Source organism: Biomphalaria glabrata, chromosome 1 (assembly GCF_947242115.1).
Source record: "Biomphalaria glabrata chromosome 1, xgBioGlab47.1, whole genome shotgun sequence".
Classification (NCBI taxonomy): domain Eukaryota; kingdom Metazoa; phylum Mollusca; class Gastropoda; family Planorbidae; genus Biomphalaria; species Biomphalaria glabrata.
The window spans coordinates 6,636,130-6,660,933 of record NC_074711.1 but is presented as its reverse complement, the minus strand read 5'-3'; the positions used below and the strand labels follow the sequence as shown (position 1 = coordinate 6,660,933).

Here is a 24,804-nt window from a genome sequence, read left to right as displayed (position 1 = left end):
ATTATGGTTTAGTGTTTTATGTATTATAGCTGCTTTACTTTTTATTCCTCTGTCCTAAAGTGCCTCTAAATTTAGTGAGTTTTACTAATGGTGCTACTCTACTCAAATGTGAATATTCGTTTGTTATAATAAATCTTCCTGCTCTATTTGTATTTGTTATTGTTTTTTTTTTAATGGCTTCTCCCACATACCCCCTCCTCACTGGTCTACAAAAGAGATTTGAACATGACGCACTGCGCAAATTATAATAATGAAAGTTGCTCAATACAACAGCAGTTAAAAATAATTAAAATAAAACTTTACATACTAAACTAGACATTAAAATAAACATGCAAAACTGGAGCTTTGACTTTTAAATATATAATGAAAATTGTTACATAAAATGTCCATAAAACATTTAATACCAATCATGTACAAATTAACTTTACACGTAACTTAAAAAGCAACATATGGACACTCTACACTGGTATAGCAGGCTTAGCAGTGCTGCAAGCGGTCAATTTGTTGAGGATTAGCAGGCAATGAGTGTTGATTTTTCATTTCGAAGTCTGACCAACTTGTGACTTTGATAAGATAGCAAGTCTTGGAAAGACCGATAACCGATAGGAGTCAAGGTAATGAAAGGGGGAAGGGAGATAACCCATTTCATTACGTACATTTTTTTATTTCTAAATTCAGACTCGTATAAGTCAATTAAGTTGGTGGAAATAATGAATGATAAATTGAATATCTAGTAGATTTTTATAATTTTATATAGTGCTGGTTATTTAGTCTATTCAATGATATTAAAGTGTTTTTTTTTGTGTGTTTTTTTTGTTGTGCAAAAACTATGTTGAAACATCAAACAAAGGAGTTATGTTTCTTTGACCGCGTATACGTATACACCCATAATCCATCCAACGCCTATATCAACCAACTCTGTCAATCTGGAATAAAGTTTGAACATGTCTTTTTCGGCCACTTCTTATTGTACAATTATTCATTGTAGCTGACAAAAAAGAATCAATAAAAAAAAATAACAACAACTAACTAGTTAATTAATCATTGGTTATTAGTTATTTTGTATGATATTGAAATAACATAAGTGGATACTGCCTAATGAAGAGATGTGGATTTCTTTTTGTCACGCTTTTCTCCCACTTCCCATTCTCGGATTTAATTGAAATTTTGCATAATTATTCATAGTCAATGATAATACACGAATCAATCTAAAAAATTAAAACTAGTAAATCAATATTAGTAATTAATTAACTTTGTTTATTATAGCAGAAAGGGAGCTAAATCCTGTCAACTTGAGATAGATGGCAGTAATTAGCGGTTATTTCCTTTAGATAAGCTTTGCTTTTAAAAACGTATTTTGTTATGTTATATTTTGTTTTTGCTTGTTACAATAATTACACGTCACATTCTCTCTCGGCATCCACAGAAATATTTCTTTTCACTGTCTACGGTGCTCTGGTGGACTTTTTTAATTCATTGAAAGCTCTTGTGTGTTTCCATAGCAACCAAGATAAACATCCTCGGTGCGGCCATAAATCGTATCCGAAGTGGACGTGAACACGGCGGCCGCCGTTGTCAGGCAGGTAAACAGATGAGGTCATTGTCGCCGGACACGAGTGGCTACCGTCAACACAACGACGCTCGAGGGTCCTCGCCGGACGGCCAGGAGAGTGTGGTCCGGACACGGCTTCCCGCCGCCATGATGCCGCATTGAGTGAGCTCGACCTGTAAGTACAGTGCCGTGTGCAATAAACATGGCGTGTCATCGAGCTGGCACCTCATAAAAAAACAACAACAATAGCATTAGGGCTGTCTACCAAGACGATAATAATAATCATAATCTTTATTATCCGTAAGGAAATTTGTCTTACAATTTGTGCATTACACCAAACAAAAAACATAATAACTATAAGAAACCAAAGTGTACATTCACACCAGACTCACTCATAATTTACATGGGACAAAGTTTATACCAGATTGTTCTTATTTAATGATTTGATTGCCAGGGGAACAAATTATCTGGGTTTAAAAAAAAAAAGGTTTACTGTCATACATTGCTACGCCATGAATAGCTGAAATAAAATTTGACATGATGAAATATCACAGGGCATCACTGCTGAATCTTTCACTTTTCATAACGAATTTCTGGGAGTTAATTATAAAAATAGAAGAATAAAAACACCAACTTACCAATCTTTTCACTTGTATGCTTACATCCCACAGAAGATCAATACGCCGAAACGTACACATGTGGTCATTTTGACTGTTTCCTAAACTAAATGTATGTCTGACTAATTATAATAAGAAGAGTGTCGTAAAAAAAGACCACCCCTCCCCTCTTTACTATAACTAGCGATTAGTAAATACAATACACTGTTATTGTTTTTCTTTTATTTCTGTTCTTCATTTCTTCCCCGCACCTGACATCCTGACCCCCTCCAAACCATTTCCCCCCTACCCCCAAAAAGAAATGTCTTTCTTTTGAAGAACAAGGGCGGTAACCCCTCTGTGTCCCCCGAAGCAAAATTTCTTGATTTCTACTTTTTCGTCCATGCATGTAGCGAGTCTTGTTCAAGGGCGACTACAGCTCCTTAAAGTGGATGGGAGGCGATTATTTTATCGGGGGGTGATTGAGGTCTTATGATAAGGTTTCTCACAACATAGGAGAATGAGAGGGAGAGGAAAGAAAACTGAAGATCAATACAGCAAGACTTAAAAGGGAGGTAACCTAACGTTCCGACGAGCAGACGTTGTCGCGCGAGACATATGAAAATGGCGCTCAATGGACCTCATTCACCAATCGCAAACAACAACATTTAGCCACGTGGTTCTCTATACTCATACACAATGTCTATCAGGTGACACTTATTTTCGTTGTTTTATCAATATTATCACGTGGCTAAATGTTGTTTGTTTACGGTTGGCGCAATGTGTCTGCTGCTGGCTCTCAGTGTGCAAGTGAGAGGTGATGTTTTAATGCATGTTATATTTTTGGTTTTTACTAATTTGGTTTTGGATGGGAGGACTATGAATGAAAAGGGGGTTAAGGAATGGAAATGACTAAACCATTACTATCCGCAACACTTTTAGATCTAGCTAGAGTTAGAAAAGTCCTTTACTTGTCCTATACCTGCTCTACACACTGATTACACAAATAAGGACCAACGGGTAGGCGATCTAAAAAAACAATAAATATCCTTTAATAGCTGTTAATTTTAAATGCAAAAAAAAAAATTCAAATATCTGATAGGGAAGCAATTTAAATTATTCACTGATCAGGAGAAATCAGGAGCACTCTGTGCTTCCCACAGGCAGAACGGGAGATGTCGCTGCTCTCAAACTGTATCGGCCCCTGCCCTTCACTTTGGACACATCATCAGAGAGGGAAGAATAGCTGCGTAGGCGACATCTTATGACCACAGCTGATGCCCAGGATTTCATCTCATTTTGATCGAGTGATCTATAGCCACTACGAGACTGAAGTACTCGTACATTTTGTTCACAATAATTCGAAATTGGCCAATAATAGAATATGCATCCTCCGTTTGGGACCCCTCATCTCAAGAAAACATTAAGAAACTGGAACAGACACAAAATAGAGCAGTGAGATTCATAACAAACGAATATTCACATTTAACTAGAGTAACACCTTTAGTAAAATCACTAAATTTAGAAAGCCTCCAGGACAGAAAACTCAAAAGAAAAGTAGCAATTATACATAAAACTCTGAACCATAATCTTCAAATACAAAAACAAAATTTAATAAAATACTCTGAAAGACACAAAGATAAAGGCACATTCCTCGTCCCATATGCTAGGACAAATTTGTACAAATCCTCCTTCTTCCCTAGTGCTATTAGAGCATGGAATGGGTTGCCTGAGCTAGCCAGGAAAACCAGTGACTTGGCAGAATTTAAGTTTAAGTTAATATGCATGACTAAATGCATGACGCGTAGGACGTAATCATCTTCTTTTTTGAAGTAACGTCTGTATTATATAAGATAAGATAAGATAAGGTGGTCAAGTAGATGCAACAGTCTTCCCTCGGGATTCGCCCTTGTTCATTATTACCGAACAATATCAGATTTCCTAATCACAGTCGCTGTACGTTCCTTAGACATCTTATAAACATGTTTACTATTTATTTAGTTTGTGTTTGCTATCCCGCTGCTTGTTGTAAATCTCTATTGTAAATGTCAGATATCAAACAGGTTATCAAAATACATTTTTAATATTTATGGTAAGCCATATGGCGTATTTGTATCCACTTAATGTTGGGGCATTTCCGAGTCGTGTTAGAAATAAAGAATACAACCCCATTGCTGTGTGTGTGTGCGCGCGTGTGTGTATGTACATAGATCTTTGTTGACTTTGACCTTGATTTCCAGCTTTTTTTTTTTTTTTAAAGTTTTTTTAGACTTATAGCGCAACGTTTAATTTTTATAGCATGCTCAGAGCGCTATGGCCCAATCTCTATTGTGGACCAGTGGGGGGGAAGGGGTATCTGGGAGAAGGTTTTCCGTGCTGCCTTTAGGCCTCAGTAAACACAACTCTGCTCGAGTAGGGCGTCGAACCTCGAGCCCTCTTGATAGGTAGCCAAGCCCAAGCGGGTTAAGCCTGTCGGCCACACGTCTCACAGCGTTAAAAGCTCACGGTAAAAAAAATCACTGACTGACAGGTCCTTTTTTTTTTTTTTTTGCAATCTAGGCACGAGTACATGTTTAGCGCAGTAATTTTGATTCCATAATAAACTCACGTGCTACGAGCAGAACTATTTTCAAATATGACTGCCGAGGCATTTAGGAACTTATGTTACTAACAATAAAAAACGAATTCTGAATTTTGCAGCAAATGGATTAAAAATCTATCACCATTCTTTATTTCTAGTTATAGTTTTACTTACATGTAAGCCGAGATGGATTGCTGTGTGCTGCGGCCGTTGTCTCATCCCAAAGATTGCTTTGAACAAAAAAAAATGGGCGCTGAACCCTAAATGGGCAGCCAAAGATAAGATAATAGAGCTAGAGTTGTAGCCCCTATAGTTGATAATTTCCGTTATTAAATCTGTTGATTATATTCTTACCATAGCATACCCATTATAAGTTTATCTTCTTTTGCAATAACAAAGAGTTAAAGGGATGTATAGCACGCCGCACGTATTGGCATTCAGTACATAGGTCGGCCTAGGCTTTCCACCGGTTGAGATACTCTTATTTAGAACTGCTGATTAATATCAATGTATTGAAAAGAAATGATTAGGTCTATTAATCCTCACTGTGTAATGAACCGTCACATATTTTCCCCGTGAAAGGCCGCCTCTGCCTTGTTGCACTGTAGGTTTCAAGATTACACTCATTTGACATTTACAAAAAAAAATTATACAAATATAAATAATATTATAACTCGTATAAATATTTTTTATTGAACAAGGTTCAATGTATATTTATCTAAGTCCTTTAACCACACAAGTGCAATAAAATTATGAATATTTGTTAGCTATAACAATGAAGAAAATTGCTGTAATATGTAAATGAACGCATAAATTATGGTAATTCTAATTCTAGTAAATTATAAAACACTGCTGTCGATACAAAGATGTTTGTTTAAGTAAGGGGACATAACTAATATAATCTCAGCGAGAGTTTGCAAGCAGAAGTGGTTCTCCACTTCCGCCCATAATACCTTCAAGTGCTTGCATTGTTTTTACAGTTGTAGACAATCTTGACAAATCTTTGACAAAACGAAGAATGTTAATGTAGCTTTCACTCTTGGGATACCAGGCCTCTGTCAAAAGAAGGATACGCTCCCTCTTTTTATGGATCTAGTCCTCCATTCGTTAGACATTGACCTAAATATTGAAACATAATTACTCAGCAGTCTTTTATACATCTTCTAAGCTTAAACACGCAAACACTCATCCGCTGGATAAATATGAAACAAATTTTTTTGAAATTAGAAATACCAATATAAAGTCACTCTGTCTGCCTAGTACAATATTTAGTATTCTTAATTTTTTCCACTTTCCACTCTCAGATTCAGTTGAAACTTTACTCAATTATTTATTGTTACTAACAAAACAGGAACCATTAAAAAAATGAATCAATTAAATATTAATTCGTGGTAATTAATTATTTTGTTTGATATTGAAAAGGGAAAAAAATCCTACAACATTGAGTTCCATAGCTGTTGGTGTAGAGTATATCCCCTTGAATACGTTTTTTTTATTTTTAAAGTAATTTGTATATTTCGCTTGTTTGACAACCGTCTTCGTGAACTGGAGTTTGCATTTAAGAGGCTGTTAAAAAAAATACTGTTTCCCCAAAGGCCCTCAAATCTGTGCTGTTGTTTTTTTTTTCTTATGCACTCCCAGGCCTAGCGCTGATGTCCAATGTGTGCTTTCACTAATCAATGTACAGTGGACAAAAGAAAGAATAGACTTTTTATTGGTCAGTGTACAGTGGACAAAAGAGAGAATAGACTTTGTATTGGTCAATGTACAGTGAACAAAAGAGAGAATAGACTTTTTATTGGTCAATGTACAGTGAACAAAAGAGAGAATAGACTTTTTATTGGTCAGTGTGCAGTGGACAAAAGAGAGAAAAGACTTTCCATTGGTCAATGTACAGTGGACAAAAGAGAGAATAGACTTTCCATTGGTCAGTGTACAGTGAACAAAAGAGAGAATAGACTTTCCATTGGTCAATGTACAGTGGACAAAAGAGAGAATAGACTTTTTATTGGTCAATGTACAGTGAACAAAAGAGAGAATAGACTTTTTATTGGTCAGTGTACAGTGGACAAAAGAGAGAATAGACTTTGTATTGGTCAATGTACAGTGAACAAAAGAGAGAATAGACTTTTTATTGGTCAGTGTACAGTGGACAAAAGAGAGAATAGACTTTGTATTGGTCAATGTACAGTGAACAAAAGAGAGAATAGACTTTTTATTGGTCAATGTACAGTGAACAAAAGAGAGAATAGACTTTTCATTGGTCAGTGTACAGTGGACAAAAGAGATAAAAGACTTTGTATTGGTCAATGCACAGTAGACAAAAGAGAGAATACACTTTCCATTGGTCAATGTACAGTGGACAAAAGAGAGAATAGACTTTTTATTGGTCAATGTACAGTGGACAAAAGAAAGAAAAGACTTTCCATTGGTCAATGTACAGTGGACAAAAGAGAGAATAGACTTTTTATTGGTCAATGCACAGTGGACAAAAGAGAGAATACACTTTCCATTGGTCAGTGTACAGTGGACAAAAGAGAGAATAGACTTTCTATTGGTCAGTGTACAGTGGACAAAAGAGAGAATAGACTTTCCATTGGTCAATGTACAGTGGACAAAAGAGAGAATAGACTTTTTATTGGTCAATGTACAGTGGACAAAAGAGAGAATAGACTTTTTATTGGTCAATGTACAGTGGACAAAAGAGAGAATACACTTTTTATTGGTCAATGTACAGTGAACAAAAGAGAGAATAGACTTTTCATTGGTCAGTGTACAGTGGACAAAAGAGAGAATAGACTTTCCATTGGTCAATGTACAGTGAACAAAAGAGAGAATAGACTTTTTATTGGTCAGTGTACAGTGGACAAAAGAGAGAATAGACTTTGTATTGGTCAATGTACAGTGAACAAAAGAGAAAATAGACTTTTTATTGGTCAGTGTACAGTGGACAAAAGAGAGAATAGACTTTGTATTGGTCAATGTACAGTGAACAAAAGAGAGAATAGACTTTTTATTGGTCAATGTACAGTGAACAAAAGAGAGAATAGACTTTTCATTGGTCAGTGTACAGTGGACAAAAGAGATAAAAGACTTTGTATTGGTCAATGCACAGTAGACAAAAGAGAGAATACACTTTCCATTGGTCAATGTACAGTGGACAAAAGAGAGAATAGACTTTTTATTGGTCAATGTACAGTGGACAAAAGAAAGAAAAGACTTTCCATTGGTCAATGTACAGTGGACAAAAGAGAGAATAGACTTTTTATTGGTCAATGCACAGTGGACAAAAGAGAGAATACACTTTCCATTGGTCAGTGTACAGTGGACAAAAGAGAGAATAGACTTTCTATTGGTCAGTGTACAGTGGACAAAAGAGAGAATAGACTTTCCATTGGTCAATGTACAGTGGACAAAAGAGAGAATAGACTTTTTATTGGTCAATGTACAGTGGACAAAAGAGAGAATAGACTTTTTATTGGTCAATGTACAGTGGACAAAAGAGAGAATAGACTTTTTATTGGTCAATGTACAGTGGACAAAAGAGAGAATAGACTTTTTATTGGTCAATGTACAGTGGACAAAAGAGAGAATAGACTTTTTATTGGTCAATGTACAGTGGACAAAAGAGAGAATAGACTTTTCATTGGTCAGTGTACAGTGGACAAAAGAGATAAAAGACTTTGTATTGGTCAATGCACAGTAGACAAAAGAGAGAATACACTTTCCATTGGTCAATGTACAGTGGACAAAAGAGAGAATAGACTTTTTATTGGTCAATGTACAGTGGACAAAAGAAAGAAAAGACTTTCCATTGGTCAGTGTATAGTGGACAAAAGAGAGAATAGACTTTCTATTGGTCAGTGTACAGTGGACAAAAGAGAGAATAGACTTTCCATTGGTCAATGTACAGTGGACAAAAGAGAGAATAGACTTTTTATTGGTCAATGTACAGTGGACAAAAGAGAGAATAGACTTTTTATTGGTCAATGTACAGTGGACAAAAGAGAGAATAGACTTTTTATTGGTCAATGTACAGTGGACAAAAGAAAGAAAAGACTTTCCATTGGTCAATGTACAGTGGACAAAAGAGAGAATAGACTTTTTATTGGTCAATGTACAGTGGACAAAAGAGAGAATAGACTTTTTATTGGTCAATGTACAGTGGACAAAAGAGAGAATAGACTTTTTATTGGTCAATGTACAGTGGACAAAAGAGAGAATAGACTTTTTATTGGTCAATGTACAGTGGACAAAAGAGAGAATAGACTTTTTATTGGTCAATGTACAGTGGACAAAAGAGAGAATAAACTTTCTATTGACTCACTGAGAGGCATTTTTTTGTTCGACATAATACAACCGGAAGGAAATGTGCAAGGAGTCCCCTATGGGATGATTCCTTGTCTATAGTTTTCCACGAAGGATGATCCACCGTGAAAATTCGCTTTGTCTGAGGAATGTTATATCCACTATATTGTTTTCCAGCTTTTAACATGCTTTATCAAATAATTGTATGTATCCATTTTTAAGTTAACTTTGTCAATTTCTTTGTCTTCCTATAAAATGTCTTGACCACTTATGTTTGCCTTATCTGTGAGTGTTAGATATCTAGTAACTTTATTCACCTCATATTATTACTTATTTGCAGTCAAAAATGTATACGTTTAATGTTCTAATACTTTAAGAACAAGCTATCTTGAATTACACGAGTAAGATTCAAAACTTACTTAGATTAGTTTGGCTGTTTCAGCTCCGTATAATACCAGGTATTTCTCTATATAGATTACGTTATTATCAGATCGAAAGTAATCTATTGTTAATATAAATGTATTGTCTAAAGAGTAAAGAACAGCGCGGTACCTATTAACTATTATATTTTTTTATTCACATTTGACTAGAGTAAAATTATTAGTAAACAAAAATAAAATCAGAAAATTTAGAAACACTTCAGGACAGAAGACTACAAAGTAAAGACCCATAACTTACTAATGCAAAAAAAGACAACTAATAAAATACACAGAAAGACATAAAGATAAACGCATATTTCTTATTCCTTATGATAGTGTCATATGAATATCTGTTGCAAGGAATGTGTAGCCTGAATCAAACAGCAGTAGCGGCCTTAAGGGGTGGCAAGTGGGGCAACCACCCCAGGCCTGCGCATGAAGGGGGCCCCGCGATCGGAGATTATATTGTCACCAACTTCGAAAACCAAATCAGTTCTCATAAACTAGGCCTTGTTAATCAATATTTTCCAAGTATCTTTATGATAACAATTGCCATTTAAGCTCTAAACATACATTTTTAGTTTCAAACTATCGTTCAGTTTCAGACAGCAATTACAGCATCTAATGACCTGCCGATTCTAAGAGGCTATCATCGTTAAAAAAACGTACTAATGTCATTAATAGCAACACGTAGTGGAAGCAACCAATCCAAATCGTTTATTTCGTATATAAACATCGACGTCCAATCGGATTTTATTAGGAAATAGTGATAAAGTTTGAACTTCTCTTTGCATTATGAACAATTGTAGATGAAAGAGTCATTTATAACATTTGTAGTAACATAAATGCAACTTTTGAAAAAATTGATTTTTGAAAATGAAAATAACTAAACAGACATACAGCGTTTTCTTGATTTTCGCTGGTGATACGTGCTAAGACCGCACGCGAAGGTCAGATTGTGCGGTATTTAATTCCATATACGTGCACTATATTCGGATATAAACAGTATCACGTGACATCCCCAAACACTTAAAACCACTAGATAACCATTTCGCATGTCATGAATAACTTTTGAATGCTGTTCCCTTTTAAAAACTTATTAAATGTTCAGTAATTTTTGAAAGTGTCATACAGCACTGCTATGTCGCATTATAGTATAAAAAGAATTGATACGTATACATTAAATATACTTTTTTTTTTTTACTCTTCAATGGAAAAAAAAGGTTCAGGGTGTATGAGAAGGATTCCTTTTTTGGTACTGTAACCTGGTCTGTATTGAACCAGTTGATGTGCTTGTACATCTATTTCGGCCAATCAGCTTCCAGAAAGTTTGGCGATGACGTATTAAGTTGTTGTTTTTTTCCCAATAGGCTACTGTGCATAGACATCGTGCTGCCGTGAGAAAAAACCGCGGACTATTTTTTTAAATTAATTTATTCAAAACCCGGGGTATAGCCCTTCCGCAAAAGTCTTGTCTGGGAAAGTGTCTCGACCACTGCAGCTCTTATAGCCCACTTTGTTATATTGGCTTTAATTTGCAGAGTGAGAGAGGAGACAAGATATATGAAGTGAGCGAGTGTTTTCTTTTTTTATTTGCTTCTGTTAATGCAGAACAATGACAATACAGTATATTATGTACTTAAGCGGTCAATAGTAGGCCAACAGTACCTACGTCATGTTCTCTGTTTTATAGCAAAAATAAGGCCTACGCAGCTTAGAGGCGGACATACCTTACTGTTATTGTTAGGGCGTGAGAGACGGATGAGCCCGTTAGCGTGATGTGGTATGGTATATATAGTCTACTCTCACAACTAAGGGCCCCGCACTGCCAAGGCCGCTCCTGTCAAATAGGAAAACCAATGAAATGGTAGAGTTAATGATAGGAGTAAGACTTTTCGTTTTGAGCAGACGTCTGTAATTTTATTATAATGTTATCACGCTGAAAAATAAGTTCTAAAATACCACTTTATTTTCGAAACTAATTGCCGAGAGCTTCAGTTCTATTGACTCATGTTCTTTTGTGTTTAAGGATTTACAACAGATCTGCTTTTAAGATGACCCATGTACCGATCACACTACGACTATTTTACCTAATTATCTAAACTGAGCATTGGATGGATTTAATTTGCCCCTTGGCGCAAAAAAATTGACCGTAACAAATTATTTTGACTTTAAAAACTGTTAAAAATAAAGTAGATGAAGCAGAGAGCTAGCCAATCATTCATGTCCTCCAATTTGACACTAATTAACATCACATGTTCAGCAACTTACCTGCTTGCTAATCGCTATGACTGATCGAATGGTGGGATAGTGCGATGGAAAATGGGAGGGTCGGAATGAAGCTTTGAAGGCGCGGCTAGCAGTGGCTTGGTGATTTAGGTATTCTAGGACTAACCTCACCTCGTACCTTACACAACGAGTCTCACTCTGTAGATACTGAAGGTTTCGTCACTAGAAGAAGTAATATGGATCCGAACATGAGAAGAAATTATTATACCATTCAGTCAAACAAATAATTATCGCAAGAACCCTGAACATTCATTGCGTGAGGTTTAGGCTACATGTCAAGTTTAGTTCGTTTAAAAATAAAACAGCGAATTCTATTTAAAATAGTACTAAGAACTTGCGAAGAACAAATCTATGTGACGTAGAGCTAACGCCAGCTTTAGAATTAGAACAAATCAATCAGACGTGAAACTAACAGAAGCTTTACAATTAGAACAAATCAATCAGACGTGAAACTAACAGAAGCTTTACAATTAGAACTAATCCATCAGACGTGGAATACCAGCTTTACAATTAGAACAAATCAATCAGACGTGGAATACCAGCTTTACAATTAGAACAAATCCATCAGACGTTGAATACCAGCTTTACAATTAGAACAAATCAATCAGACGTGGAAATATCACCAGCTTTACAATTAGAACAAATCAATCAGACGTGGAATATCAGCTTTACAATTAGAACAAATCAATCAGACGTGGAAATATCACCAGCTTTACAATTAGAACAAATCAATCAGACGTGGAAATATCACCAGCTTTACAATTAGAACAAATCAATCAGACGTTGAATACCAGCTTTACAATCAGAAAAAATCAATCAGACGTGGAATTCCAGCTTTACAATTAGAACAAATCAATCAGACGTGGAACTATTACCAGCTTTACAATTAGAACAAATCAAACAGACGTGGAACTATCACCAGCTTTACAATTAGAACAAATCAATGAAACAGAGCTAACATCAGCTTTACAATTAGAACAAATCAATCAGACGTGGAGCTATCACCAGCTTTACATATAACACAAGACAGTAATACAATAAACTGTTTAAGCTTTCATCTACTGGCATGTATCCTCCAGTGGCGAAGCGAGGGAGTGCCATTCAAACGTTCGTGCCGCACTGCGCGTCTTTTCGGCGACCATCGTTTTGGCGCTAGTTCTATCGCTGTTTTAGAAACCACACACAAGATTTTTCCATTTATTTTTCTATACGAAAACAAATGTCTGAAAATGTAAGAAAAAAACAAAAGAAAATTTGTTGAAACTAAGACACAGCACATAAACAGAAATACATCATTGAAACAGAAATACACCTGCGTGTATACACCATTAGTCAAATCACTAAATCTAGAGACACTTCAGGACAGAAGAATTAAAAGTAAAGTAGCAATAATTCATAAAACACCGAACCATAATATTCAAATGCAAACAAAAAACAAAATACTCAGAAAGACACAGAGGAAAAGACGCATGCTCTGCTCCATATGCTAGGACAAATTTGTATAAGTGCTCCCTCTTCCCTAGTGCCGTCAGAACATAGAATGGGGAAACCAACGACTAAGTAGAATGTAAGTCACTGATGAACGCACGTGACTAGGTTGTCACTTGAAATGCTTATGACGTAATGTTCTCTTGTTTTTAATAAACGTATTAAATAAATAAGATAAGATGAAAGCGCCTATTAATCTTTTGAAAAACGTCCATCACCAAAAAGGCGCGCCATAACAATCACCGAGCCAAAACGCCCTGCTTTATTCGTCCTCGGGGGTCATTATGTCCAAATTAAAATTGGGCTTTCCAAATTTTAGGACTCTAGGACAATTTATTTTCAGATCAATAATGTTTTGTGAATTAGCATAATGACAATGTTTTCCATTCCGAAGATTAAGGATGATTGCAGTGACTATGCAGACCCAGTAGCGACCTGTATATTTTCACGCATCTCGTGCAGACAAAGCCGTTATCCGGTGGCGGTCTATTTAAGTTTTCTTTCCGTCTTCTGCGCCTGTCTTCGAAATGGCTTTTCTTTGAGTCTCAAATGTTTGCTCCAAAGCCTTTGGGAGAGCTCTCCGACTGTCTCTCAGGCACCATTTCGCCCTCACTGGCATAGAGGAAAGTATCTGGCAGCAGATGGCCTCTGTTTTAATATAAAAGTAAATGAAATGTGTAAGCTGTGCCTCAACAAAATAAATCTATATCTTTTTTTTTTTTTTACTAATGATAAGCCTAATCAAAAACCTAACCAATGTGTATAAAGTACATAAAACATATAGAATTGAGAGTAACGATATTTTATTGAATCAATATTTTCAAACTGTCACACCAACAACATCAGAAAAAATAAACTCAAATTCGTCAATGTTCTTTTTATTTCAAAACATTTTAATAGCCAGTCATCAATCAAATGGCAGTTCACTGTCTCGGCATAGACTTTAAGCTTATATCGGCGCTGGTACACGCGTCATTATTTTGTTGTTTTGGACGGTGTTACTCACATTAAGCATTAAGTGGAAACAAAATTTAGCTTCTTAAGATGGAAGAATATAATTAGCATCTTATGGGGAACAAAAAAAAAAAAAAAAGCCTGGGCCTTTAGACATCGTAAGGCAGTAACCACAACTAGTTCAAAGAATTCTTTTGTTTCAATCAATAATGAAAGGGTAAAAAAAACAAGTTACAAAATAAAACTAAGGCTGAATAGAAAGTTTTTTTAACAAGGGGAGTAATAAAAAAAATGGAATAGACATATAAATGATAAACCAGTCTAGAATAGTTGTTGTTCTTCCTATTTTAACCCCTTTTTTTAAAGATCAATTAACTATATTAGTTTACCGTTAAATAAAAGATTTTGTGTTTACTGATAATATGCAGACCATTGATATCAATGAAAGTTAAGCAAAATGCACTGTACTTTAAACTCTAAAAACAATAAGATTTGAATGTATTTAGATTTCCCAAATATGCATTTTGTAATAGAATGACTGCAGACAAATTTACACTCTCTTTAATAACATAGCTAACATTGCATAGCACAAAATCTAAGGTTTCCTTTAAAAAAAAAATCCACTAGAGACTAAATCACAGACAACCTATTAATAATTAAGTTTAAATAATTTCTGGACGACGTTAACAGTAATTGTAAAAAACATGAAACCTAAGGTTTTGTCTTGTGTGTTTTTTGGCAATGTCATCTTCTACTGAATAAAAAGAAGTTGATAAAATTACACTCTAAAAAGTTATTGTTTAATGTTTCTAATAGTATTTAAATCCAAAAAGTATTAAATATGAAACAAAAGTATGTAACATCTACGTTCCGAAGTAAAAAGGATCATAATCTTTCCACTACATTTTATACTTAAAGTAGACCGGGTCATATCTGTACATAAAACTAACACACACGTATCACATGGCAAAACACTTCCAAACCCACCCCTCCCCTCATCCCCACTATGAGGAAAGCTAAAAACGATTGGCCAGCTTGGCGAACACTGTCAGAAGGATGAGACAGGCGCTGCTCAGATGCGACACAGTTCCACTTCCTGAGGAAGTTCTAACAATCGTGCTTGCATCCTGGGCGCCCCGGCCCGAGACTGGTGCCGACTCCACTGCCCAGTATTTTACCTTGGATAGCGCTATAGAACCTCTGCAAGATGATAAACAAATAAACAATATTTAAAAAAAAAAAAGCAAAAATTACAGAAGGAGAATAACTCGACATTTACAACTAAATATCTCAATAATGTAGAAGTTATTTCCATATTTCGATACCAAAAAAAAAAAATTATCAATGATTAATTGACTTATTTGTTATTTCTTAAAATTAATTCATGTTTTATTTGGTACAATAAATAATTGTTTAAATTTTCAACTTGATCCGAGGATGGCTGTGGGAGAAATAACGTGTACAATTATCTAAGGGGACAACCCCCCCCCCACACACACACATATTCAGTCTGAATACTGAAGGATTAATCTCCCTTGTTGGTATCAAACAAAATAAGCAATTACTAGTAAAATGACTAATTTTTCTTTTTTTTTAAATTTATTCATGAATTTCCTACGCCAGTGTTTCTAAACTTTTGACATATGTGTACCCCTTGAATAATTTTGTAACGCAGAGTACCCCCCCCCCCCCCCGTGTACTTGCTTGTTTGTGCTGAGATGATAGATAAAAAAAAATTGGTTCCCTGGTTGTTCAATTTAATCTGAGATGCTGTTCCATGTCTGTTCCATGTCTGTTCCTTTTTTTTTTTCCGACTATGTCTATATGTGAAAAAAAAACGAAACTTGACATAAATATGAAAACGGAAGTGGCGAGATGTATTTCAGAACTTTTTCTGTGAAAACCAAATACACAGGTTTCATTTGTACTCAGAATGATGTTCAAGTACAGGTTTCATTTGTAATCAGGATGATGTTCAAGTACAGGTTTCATTTGTACTCAGAATGATGTTCAAGTACAGGTTTCATTTGTACTCAGAATGATGTTCAAGTACAGGTTTCATTTGTAATCAGGATGATGTTCAAGTACAGGTTTCATTTGTAATCAGAATGATGTTAAAGAACAGGTTTCATTTGTACTCAGAATGATGTTAAAGTACAGGTTTCATTTGTACTCAGAATGATGTTAAAGAACAGGTTTCATTTGTACTCAGAATGATGTTAAAGAACAGGTTTCATTTGTACTCAGAATGATGTTAAAGTACAGGTTTCATTTGTACTCAGAATGATGTTAAAGAACAGGTTTCATTTGTACTCAGAATGATGTTAAAGAACAGGTTTCATTTGTACTCAGAATGATGTTAAAGTACAGGTTTCATTTGTACTCAGAATGATGTTCAAGTACAGGCATTATGTTTACTTTTAAAGACTCCGTCTGAAGCTAATTCCAACAATTGCTCTTCCAACATGCGACAAACTTTCTGGCATGGATGTTGTGTTTATGTTAAACGTATTTAATTAATTAATATCTGTTTAAATTAGGGAAATAGTTTGTCAAACTCATTTGCAAACTATCGAAATGCTATGTTATGCATATCAGACTATCAGCATTAATTATTAGTAGCCAACCATTTAAAAACAAAACTTATATAAAGTGTATTTCTCTATAACCAACTTTCTTTTACAATGAATTTTGTTTTGAGTTGGCAGCATTCACTTTATCTTGACCGTAAAACAATGAATTTTTTTTTTCTCCTTGTAGCTATGAGCTGAGGCGGTTTAAAACAGAGAATATATTTGCTTAACTTGTAATCCATCTTTTAACCAACAACTTTAAAATCCAAGTTATATCTACCAGCGTATATGTGTTAACAATTATAGCATAACCACCGGTTCTGTGACCCGATAAAGTTCCTCTTTCAGACCTTGCGATCTATGGGGCAGATGATGTAAGGGTCATCTGTTTCTATGGCTGATGGTTATCGAGGGTGTCATGTAGCCAGCACAACGACTAACCGGCTTTACTTTCCCTCAACTTATGTTAGGTACTCATTAGAGTTGAGTGGACTCGGGGACGTCCTAAACATCCCGAAGTTTACAATTCCGAAATTTAAAATCCCGAAGTTTACAATTCCGAAATTTAAAATCCCAAAGTTTACTATTCCGAAATTTAAAATACCGAAGTTTACTATTCCGAAATATAAAATCCCGAAGTTTACAATTCCGAAGTTTAAAATCGCAGTTTTCACTGAGATTTACATGCAAAACACAAACGTCGGAAGACAAGCGCTTTACCACTCAGCCACCAACCTTGCTCTAACAGAGGGAGATCCGTTGTAAATACGTCATTATCAATCTTGTGAAAATATGAAAAAAAGATGTATTCTAAGTTATGTGGTTGTGTGTATTTCTGTGTGTGGGAGGGGATCAATATATTTACCGTGTGGGGCTGAGATTTTTTTTTTTTCTGTTAAATTACTTCTCCAAGATCGCCAAGTTTTATTAATTCACCGACAATAGCAAAGTTCTCCTACATACATGCAGCTCATTTGCCTAAACATGTCACCTATTGCTACTATGCTTTACTATACATCCCTAATATCCTGTTGTTGTTTTTTGTCTCTTCGAAAAACAAGTTAACTCTTTCTCTCCTAATCGACGATACCATCGTTGATTTTGACATCATTAAATTTAATTAATGTATAATTTTTTTTAATTTGACATTGAATTATATAAAAAGAGCATGCATTCCCCTTTAATTCTTTACCAAATACAACATTTTCCGATAACAAACAACAAAGCTATTGAAGCTTAATCATAACAGGGGTAGTGAAATAGTGATGAGCAAATGAAGAATCCCTTCGAAACGTGGAAAAATAATTACGGAGAGAAAGAGTTAAAAGCCAAATTTGACAGAAAGCTTGAAAAGCGAATGGAAAGAGAAAGAAAGATGAGCGGGAGTTATCTAACGTGCCGCAGAGTTCAATGTATAGAGAGCTTACAATACAGTGCTGATTTGATGTGTGAGATTTATAGCTACGAATGTTATGACGCTTACAAACGTGTGTATGACACCCATGCATGTGGCAGCGTCTAGAATTATATGCCTTCCAAAATTGAAGGCGCTGCGTATAAACAAAGTAATGCATTATAAATGAAGCGCTGCCCATAATTTAGATGTAATCTATAAATGGAGTGCTGACTATAAACGAGGTAGCCTACAGTCTATAAATGATGTACTGCCTATGAATGATGCACTGTTTATAAATGATGCATTGTCTATAAATAAGGCACTATCTATAAATGAAATGCTTCATTTAAATAAGGTACTGCCTATTATTGACGTATTGTCTGTAAATCACCCTTTGGGTCAGGATTTTGTGATTTTACCATCACAAAAGAGATACAAAACACCGATAGCAAAGACAAACAGACACAAAGACTCGTTTCTTCCCCTGGCAATCAAATCATTAAATAGAAACAATCTGATATAAACTTTTCACTTTTCACATGTAAATTACGAGTGAGTCTTATCTTATCTATAGTTATATAATGTTTTGTTTGGTATAATGCAAAACTTGTAAGACAAATTTCCTTACGGATAATAAAGATTATTATTATTATTAAAGTATGTACTGTGCATAAATTGGATCCTCCCTATAAATGTAGTGATACTGTCTATAAGTGAGGAACTGTCTGTAAATTATGTAGAGTATATAAATAAAGAACTTCCTATAAATGAGGGGATGCCTATTAATAATGTACTGTCTGTAAACGAGGTACTGCCAATAAATGGGGTATTGTCTATAAATGGGGTACTGCCAATAAATGCTGTGTTGCCTATAAATGGAGTACTGCCTATAAATGATGTGATGCCTATAAATGAGGTACTGTCTATAACTGAGGTACTGTCTATAACTGAGGTACTGTTAAAAGTGAAATACTGTCTATAACTGAGGTACTGTTAAAAGTGAAATACTGTCTATAACTGAGGTATTGTTAAAAGTGAAATACTGTCTATAACTGAGGTACTGTCTATAACTGAGGTACTGTTAAAAGTGAAATACTGTCTATAACTGAGGTACTGTTAAAAGTGAAATACTGTCTATAACTGAGGTACTGTTAAAAGTGAAATACTGTCTATAACTGAGGTACTGTCTATAACTGAGGCACTGTTAAAAGTGAAATACTGTCTATAACTGGGGTACTGTTAAAAGTGAAATACTGTCTATAACTGAGGTACTGTCTATAACTGAGGTACTGTCTATAAATGAAATACTGTCTATAACTGAGGTACTGTTAAAAGTGAAATACTGTCTATAACTGAGGTACTGTCTATAACTGAGGTACTGTCTATAACTGAGGTACTGTCTATAAATGAAGTACTGCTAATCAAACTTTAAAGCCAATCACTTACGTAATTGTTATTTTCCCAACGTTATTGGCAGGCGGGAACCAGGTCACTTCCATGGACTGTCTGATGAAGGCAGCAGTGTGGGTCAGTGTGTCCCCATCTTTGTAGCACGTCATGGCCTTGGAAGCCACAGGGACGTCTCCAAAGTTGCCCTGTGGCGATCCGGCTTCGTTTCTGGCCTGTAGCATAAAGGCCATAAACTCTTTGGTCGCTGGCCCAACAGCAGTAATGGAGACTAGAAAACAAAAGGTTAAAATGGCATTAGTGAGCGGTGTAACGTTTCTAGTTACACCCTAAATTTTTACCCGCTTGAGCTGTTTCGATAATCATCATGGAGAAATTTTTTATTGAAATTCTTTGCTGTTGCACAATGACATCAATCGAAAGTAAAATTTGAAAGTTTTCCAAAATAAGGACTACATACTGTCTTCTCTTTAAGTCTCTTGATAGTTCATCACAGTTTTAATCCGACACATTCGGTAATCCGACAAGATGGCGATGTATGCGTCATCTTAAAAGAATATCCTAATTAGAATGTTCTTGACATGTACGATTTAAGTCTTTAATGTACAGCTCACCTTTAGTAATCTGACGTATTCGTTAATCTGACACCTACCTGATCCCGTCTCAGGCTTTTTTTTCAAGGCTTTCTGAAAGCGAACTTTTTTTTTTTTTAAACTAAATAAGTAAATTGTGCTTGTCGTCTGCATGCGTAGTTCGTTGGCGGTGTTAATCGACAGTGTGACTGATTGATGCGATGCAAATAAATGCTTAATTGTATGTGCTCTGTATACATACCTTATGATATCTACGACCAAATATTTTTTTAAAATAATTAACAAACATCAACATTTATATAGACTATGGTAGACTAGGGTTATCAAACACCTACATGCCCAGAGAGAGATAAAATGGAGGATAAAGTTTTTAAAAGATATCTTTGAACATGAAATGACATTTCACGATAGTTAGCCTATTAAAATATACACATAGAACTTCATTCTTCTTTCTTGTCCACCATGAGTTAATTAGCGAAATCAGCGAAGGATGTAGGACAAGGCCCAAAAAAGGAGGACGTCTGGTAACCCTAATTCATAGACTTTATAGACACAGACACCACAAATAAAGAAAACATCTAACAAAAATAGACCAGTCGCAAAACAGAGCCATGAGGATCATAACGAAAGACTATTGACATTTAGCTAGAGTATCAATCACTAAACTAAAACGTATTCAGGACAGAAGACAAAAAAGTAAATAATCAATAATTCATAAAGTATTAAGACCTATCTTACAAAAACACTAACGTAACCTTATAAAATACTCAGAAAGACACAAAGATAAAGGCACATTTCTTTTTCCATATGCTAGGACAAATGTTTACAAGTGCCCTTTTTTCCATTAGATCATAGAATGGGCTGCCTGAATCAGCCAGTAAAACCAATGAATTTAGTTTAAGTCTTTATTAAATAGCACGACAAGATTAATGCATACATAAGTATAGGGGGGGGGGAGGAATTATCTCCTTTATTTGTTTGAAGGAACTTCTATAATTTTAAAAATAAGATGAAAAGTAGCCGCACCTCGTCGTTTGAGTAACGGCAACACTAAGATCTAATTTATAATAACGCTTTAGTTGTATTTTTTAAAAGACAAAAACATGACAAGATTGGCATTAGGAGGTGAAAAGTTGATAAGTGTCAGTCATTTTAAATACCTCGGAGCTATCGTTTCAGATGAAGGAACCAAGCCTGAACTACTGGCCAGAGTTTCACAGTCCACAGCAGCACTCGTTAAACTCAAACTAATACCAGGAAAAAGAAGAAGAGGCAGACAGATTAAGCGATGGGAGGACAACATAACAAAAATGGGCGTGCCTGCCGTTGAGGGAGATTCTGTCCAAGGTAAAAGACAGAGAGGAATGGAGAGGGACGATCGACAGATCTAGCGTGGCGCCCCAACGGTCTAACAGACCAAAGAGTATCTTATTTTATCTTATCTTATAAAATACAGACGTTACTTCAAAAAAGAAGATTTCTTCTTCTTCTTCTTCTTCATCGTTCTCATTGTTATGTTGGAGTGTTCATATGACTAGTCCAATACATGAGATGAACTGCGCAGTGGTTTCCAAATCAGGGAGCTCTCCATATAGTTTTCTTTCTATTGGGGTGATTTGGGGCCAATGTCTTATACGGGCCTCTTGGTAGAGAGAGCAGTTTTGGAGGACGTGATAAAAAAGAAGATGATTACGTCCCACGCGTCATGTATTTAGTCATGCATATTAACCAATGACTTAAATTCTGCCAAGTCACTGGTTTTCCTGGCTGACTCAGGCAACCCATTCCATGCTCTAATAGCGCTAGGGAAGTAGGAGCTTTTGTACACATTTTTGCTAGCATTGGTTAATATGCAAGACGCGTAGAACGTAATCATCCTCTGTTTTGAAGTAACGTCTGTATTTTATAAGATAGAAGATGTGCCTTTATCTTTTTGTCTTTCTGAATATTTTAATTGGTTTGTTTTTGTATTTGAAGATTATGGTTCAGTGTTTTATGTATGATTGCTACTTTACTTTTAAGTATTGTATCTTGAAGGCTTTCTAAATTTAATGATTTTTACTAAAAGTGTTACTCTAGTCAAATGAAAAGGTGAATGTGACAGACTAAAAAATGTGTTTTTCTCCTTTCTAAGACCAATAAAAAACGAAATGCTTCCTATTTTTAAACTCACTTTAGGACATGTCCTATTTTAAAACTCACTTTAGGACATGTCCTATTTTTAAACTCACTTTGGGACATGTCCTATTTTTAAACTCACTTTAGGACATGTCCTATTTTAAAACTCACTTTAGGACATGTACTATTTTAAAACTCACTTTAGGACATGTCCTATTTTTAAACTCACTTTAGGACATGGGCTATTTTTAAACTCACTTTAGAACATGTCCTATTTTTAAACTCATTTTAGGACATGTCCTGAAAGAATAAAAATAAGCAATGGATACTGGATATCCTTAGCAAAAAAGTTGATTACTGGGTATGCGTCATGTATTAATGGTGCTCTTAAAAGTGTTTACCTCGAATGGCCGCTGATCCATACACTGTGTCGTTGAGGATAATCATGTAGGGTGAGGCACCCTTCTGTAGCTCCCCGTCTATGTGGACAGGCATGAGGTCACTGCATGCAGAAACAGGAGATCCAGTAGGAAATGCAGAAGTTCTTTGAACACTGGCCAGCACTCCGCACATAACACAGACGCTAAATATACAGTGCAATCTTTCCATTCTGAATTGTATACCTCGAAATAGCAGACAAAAATCCTTGACAGTTTTGAAAATCCAAAAAATCAGCACTAATAAACTTCTTTAAATTAAAAAAAAAATTAACAAAATGTACTAAAGTTGAAAAGGGTAAAATGTGTGGTCCATCTACTGTATGTTGTTAGGACTAGTCCCTAGTGGAGTCTCACTTCCGTGTCGTGGACTAAAGTGACAGATTTTGGAAGTTTCAGTGTGTCACGCTCCTCCCACTGGACAAGCCCAACACAATACCCCGGGGGAGGAAACCATCAATTAAGTAAATAAGCAAATGAGCCAACATCTTGCCCAGCGCAAAATGACGTCATCAGATTGTGAAATTATCACGTGATTTTAACTTCTGAGGCTTATATATATATATAAATTGATACAAAGATAGATTTCTTCTTTGAGCGTTTCATTTCAGCATTTAGCACATATTAAATTAATATTATGTTGGTGATAGTTACATTAATGTTAGCCTATTCCTTTCATTTATTTCTCCTGACCTCAAAACCTCAAATTAATATTGATTAATCTAGCCCTGTGTTTCCCACACTTTTTTTCCTTAACGGAACACTTCGCACATTCAGAGTATTAGCTTATTTTTAGAGAGGACAATTCACGTGGTCGTGGTGGCCTGCTGGTTAATTATTCTAGCAGTTCGTGAAACACAGTTTGGGAAACACTGATCTAGCCTATATAATTTGGTTCGTAAAATGTTTGTTTGTAAAATGTTTTACATGTTTCGGATGTTCTTTCAGAGTTGAAGATAGTTTACTTCCTAGTCCAAACCTCCCTGCAGGACGACGGGTGATGGGAGCGGGCAGGGTTTGAACCCGGGACCATCGAAAAATTCAAACGACAGTCCAGCGCGCAAACCGCACGACCAGGCAGCCATTCCCATCGACAGTCTTATTGAATATTGTTTACATTTTTTTCAACCGTCCTCATCAGTGATGATATCTGCTTGTTGTTTTTTCCTTCATAATTTCCTAAAACAAAGTTTAAAAAAAGCACACATTGAAGCCTAGAATGAATGCTTTGTGTGTAAGTAAAGTAAAGTTTCCCTTTCAGACCATCTGGTCTATAGGGCAGATGATGTAAAAGTCATCTGTTTCTGTGACATACGGTCGATAAGGGTGTCATGTGGTAAACACAATGACCAACCGCCTTTACTTTTCCCCAAACTAATGTCAGGTATCCATTAGAGCTGGGTGGACTCAGAGGCTCCCAAAGATCCCGAAATTGAAAATCCCAGTCTTCACCAGGATTCAAACCTAGGAAGCCTACGGTTAACGAGGGTGTCATGCGGCCAGCACAACGACCAACCGCCTTTACTTTTCCCCAAACTAATGTCAGGTATCCATTAGAGCTGGGTGGACTCAGAGGCGCCCAAAGATCCCGAAATTGAAAATCCCAGTCTTCCCCAGGATTCGAACCTAGAAAGCCAAGCGCTTTACCCCTTAGCCACCACGCCTCCTTTTGTGTGTAAGAATTGTCTTTCAAAATCTGTTCGAAAGTTACTATGTAGTTAGCAAACCAGTTCATCACTCAACTATTTAGTTAGCAAACCAGTTCATGACTCAGCTATTTAGTTAGCAAACCAGTTCATGACTCAGCTATTTAGTTAGCAAACCAGTTCATCACTGAACTATGTAGTTACCAAAACAGTTCATCACAAAACTATGTAGAGACGTCGCTAGGGCTGAACGCTACTGCTTACTTTTAGGCCTACTAAATAATACACAGTAAATTTTAATTATTTTCTGTACAATTTTTCCCCAGCTTAAAAATAAAAACTCAATATTCAATCACCAAGCTAATAGCCAGAGGCCTTGTCAAAGTGAATCCGTCATAGCATTTAGTTGACAAGGGAGAAAGTGCGTCTTGAATTCGAGCTATGTTA

At 35.7% G+C, this 24,804-nt stretch overlaps 2 protein-coding genes across 3 annotated transcripts in view; both read right to left on the bottom strand.

The window, feature by feature from the left end:
- The window catches only part of LOC106070697 (adhesion G-protein coupled receptor G2-like), a 32,029-nt gene extending 29,612 nt beyond the window's left edge, over positions 1-2,417 (bottom strand). The window contains exon 1 of the mRNA XM_056018865.1: positions 2,191-2,417. The gene's annotated coding sequence lies outside the window, so the exon portion shown is untranslated. The remainder of the gene's footprint in view (positions 1-2,190) is intronic.
- An 11,602-nt stretch (positions 2,418-14,019) lies between these two features.
- Positions 14,020-23,107, bottom strand: LOC106061623 (reelin domain-containing protein 1-like). Of its 2 annotated transcripts, XM_056018849.1 has the most exons (4): positions 23,032-23,093; positions 22,676-22,897; positions 19,603-19,834; positions 14,020-15,387 (listed from the first exon to the last, which is right to left on the bottom strand). In XM_056018849.1, exons 2-4 carry the CDS (start codon positions 22,881-22,883, stop codon positions 15,204-15,206), a joined length of 624 nt encoding a protein of 207 aa, XP_055874824.1. In that variant the 5' UTR covers positions 22,884-22,897; positions 23,032-23,093; the 3' UTR covers positions 14,020-15,203. The 2 variants fall into 2 exon arrangements, with proteins under 2 accessions (XP_055874824.1, XP_055874819.1); XM_056018844.1 differs by having other exon boundaries at positions 22,676-23,107.
- Positions 23,108-24,804: the final 1,697 nt, after the last annotated feature.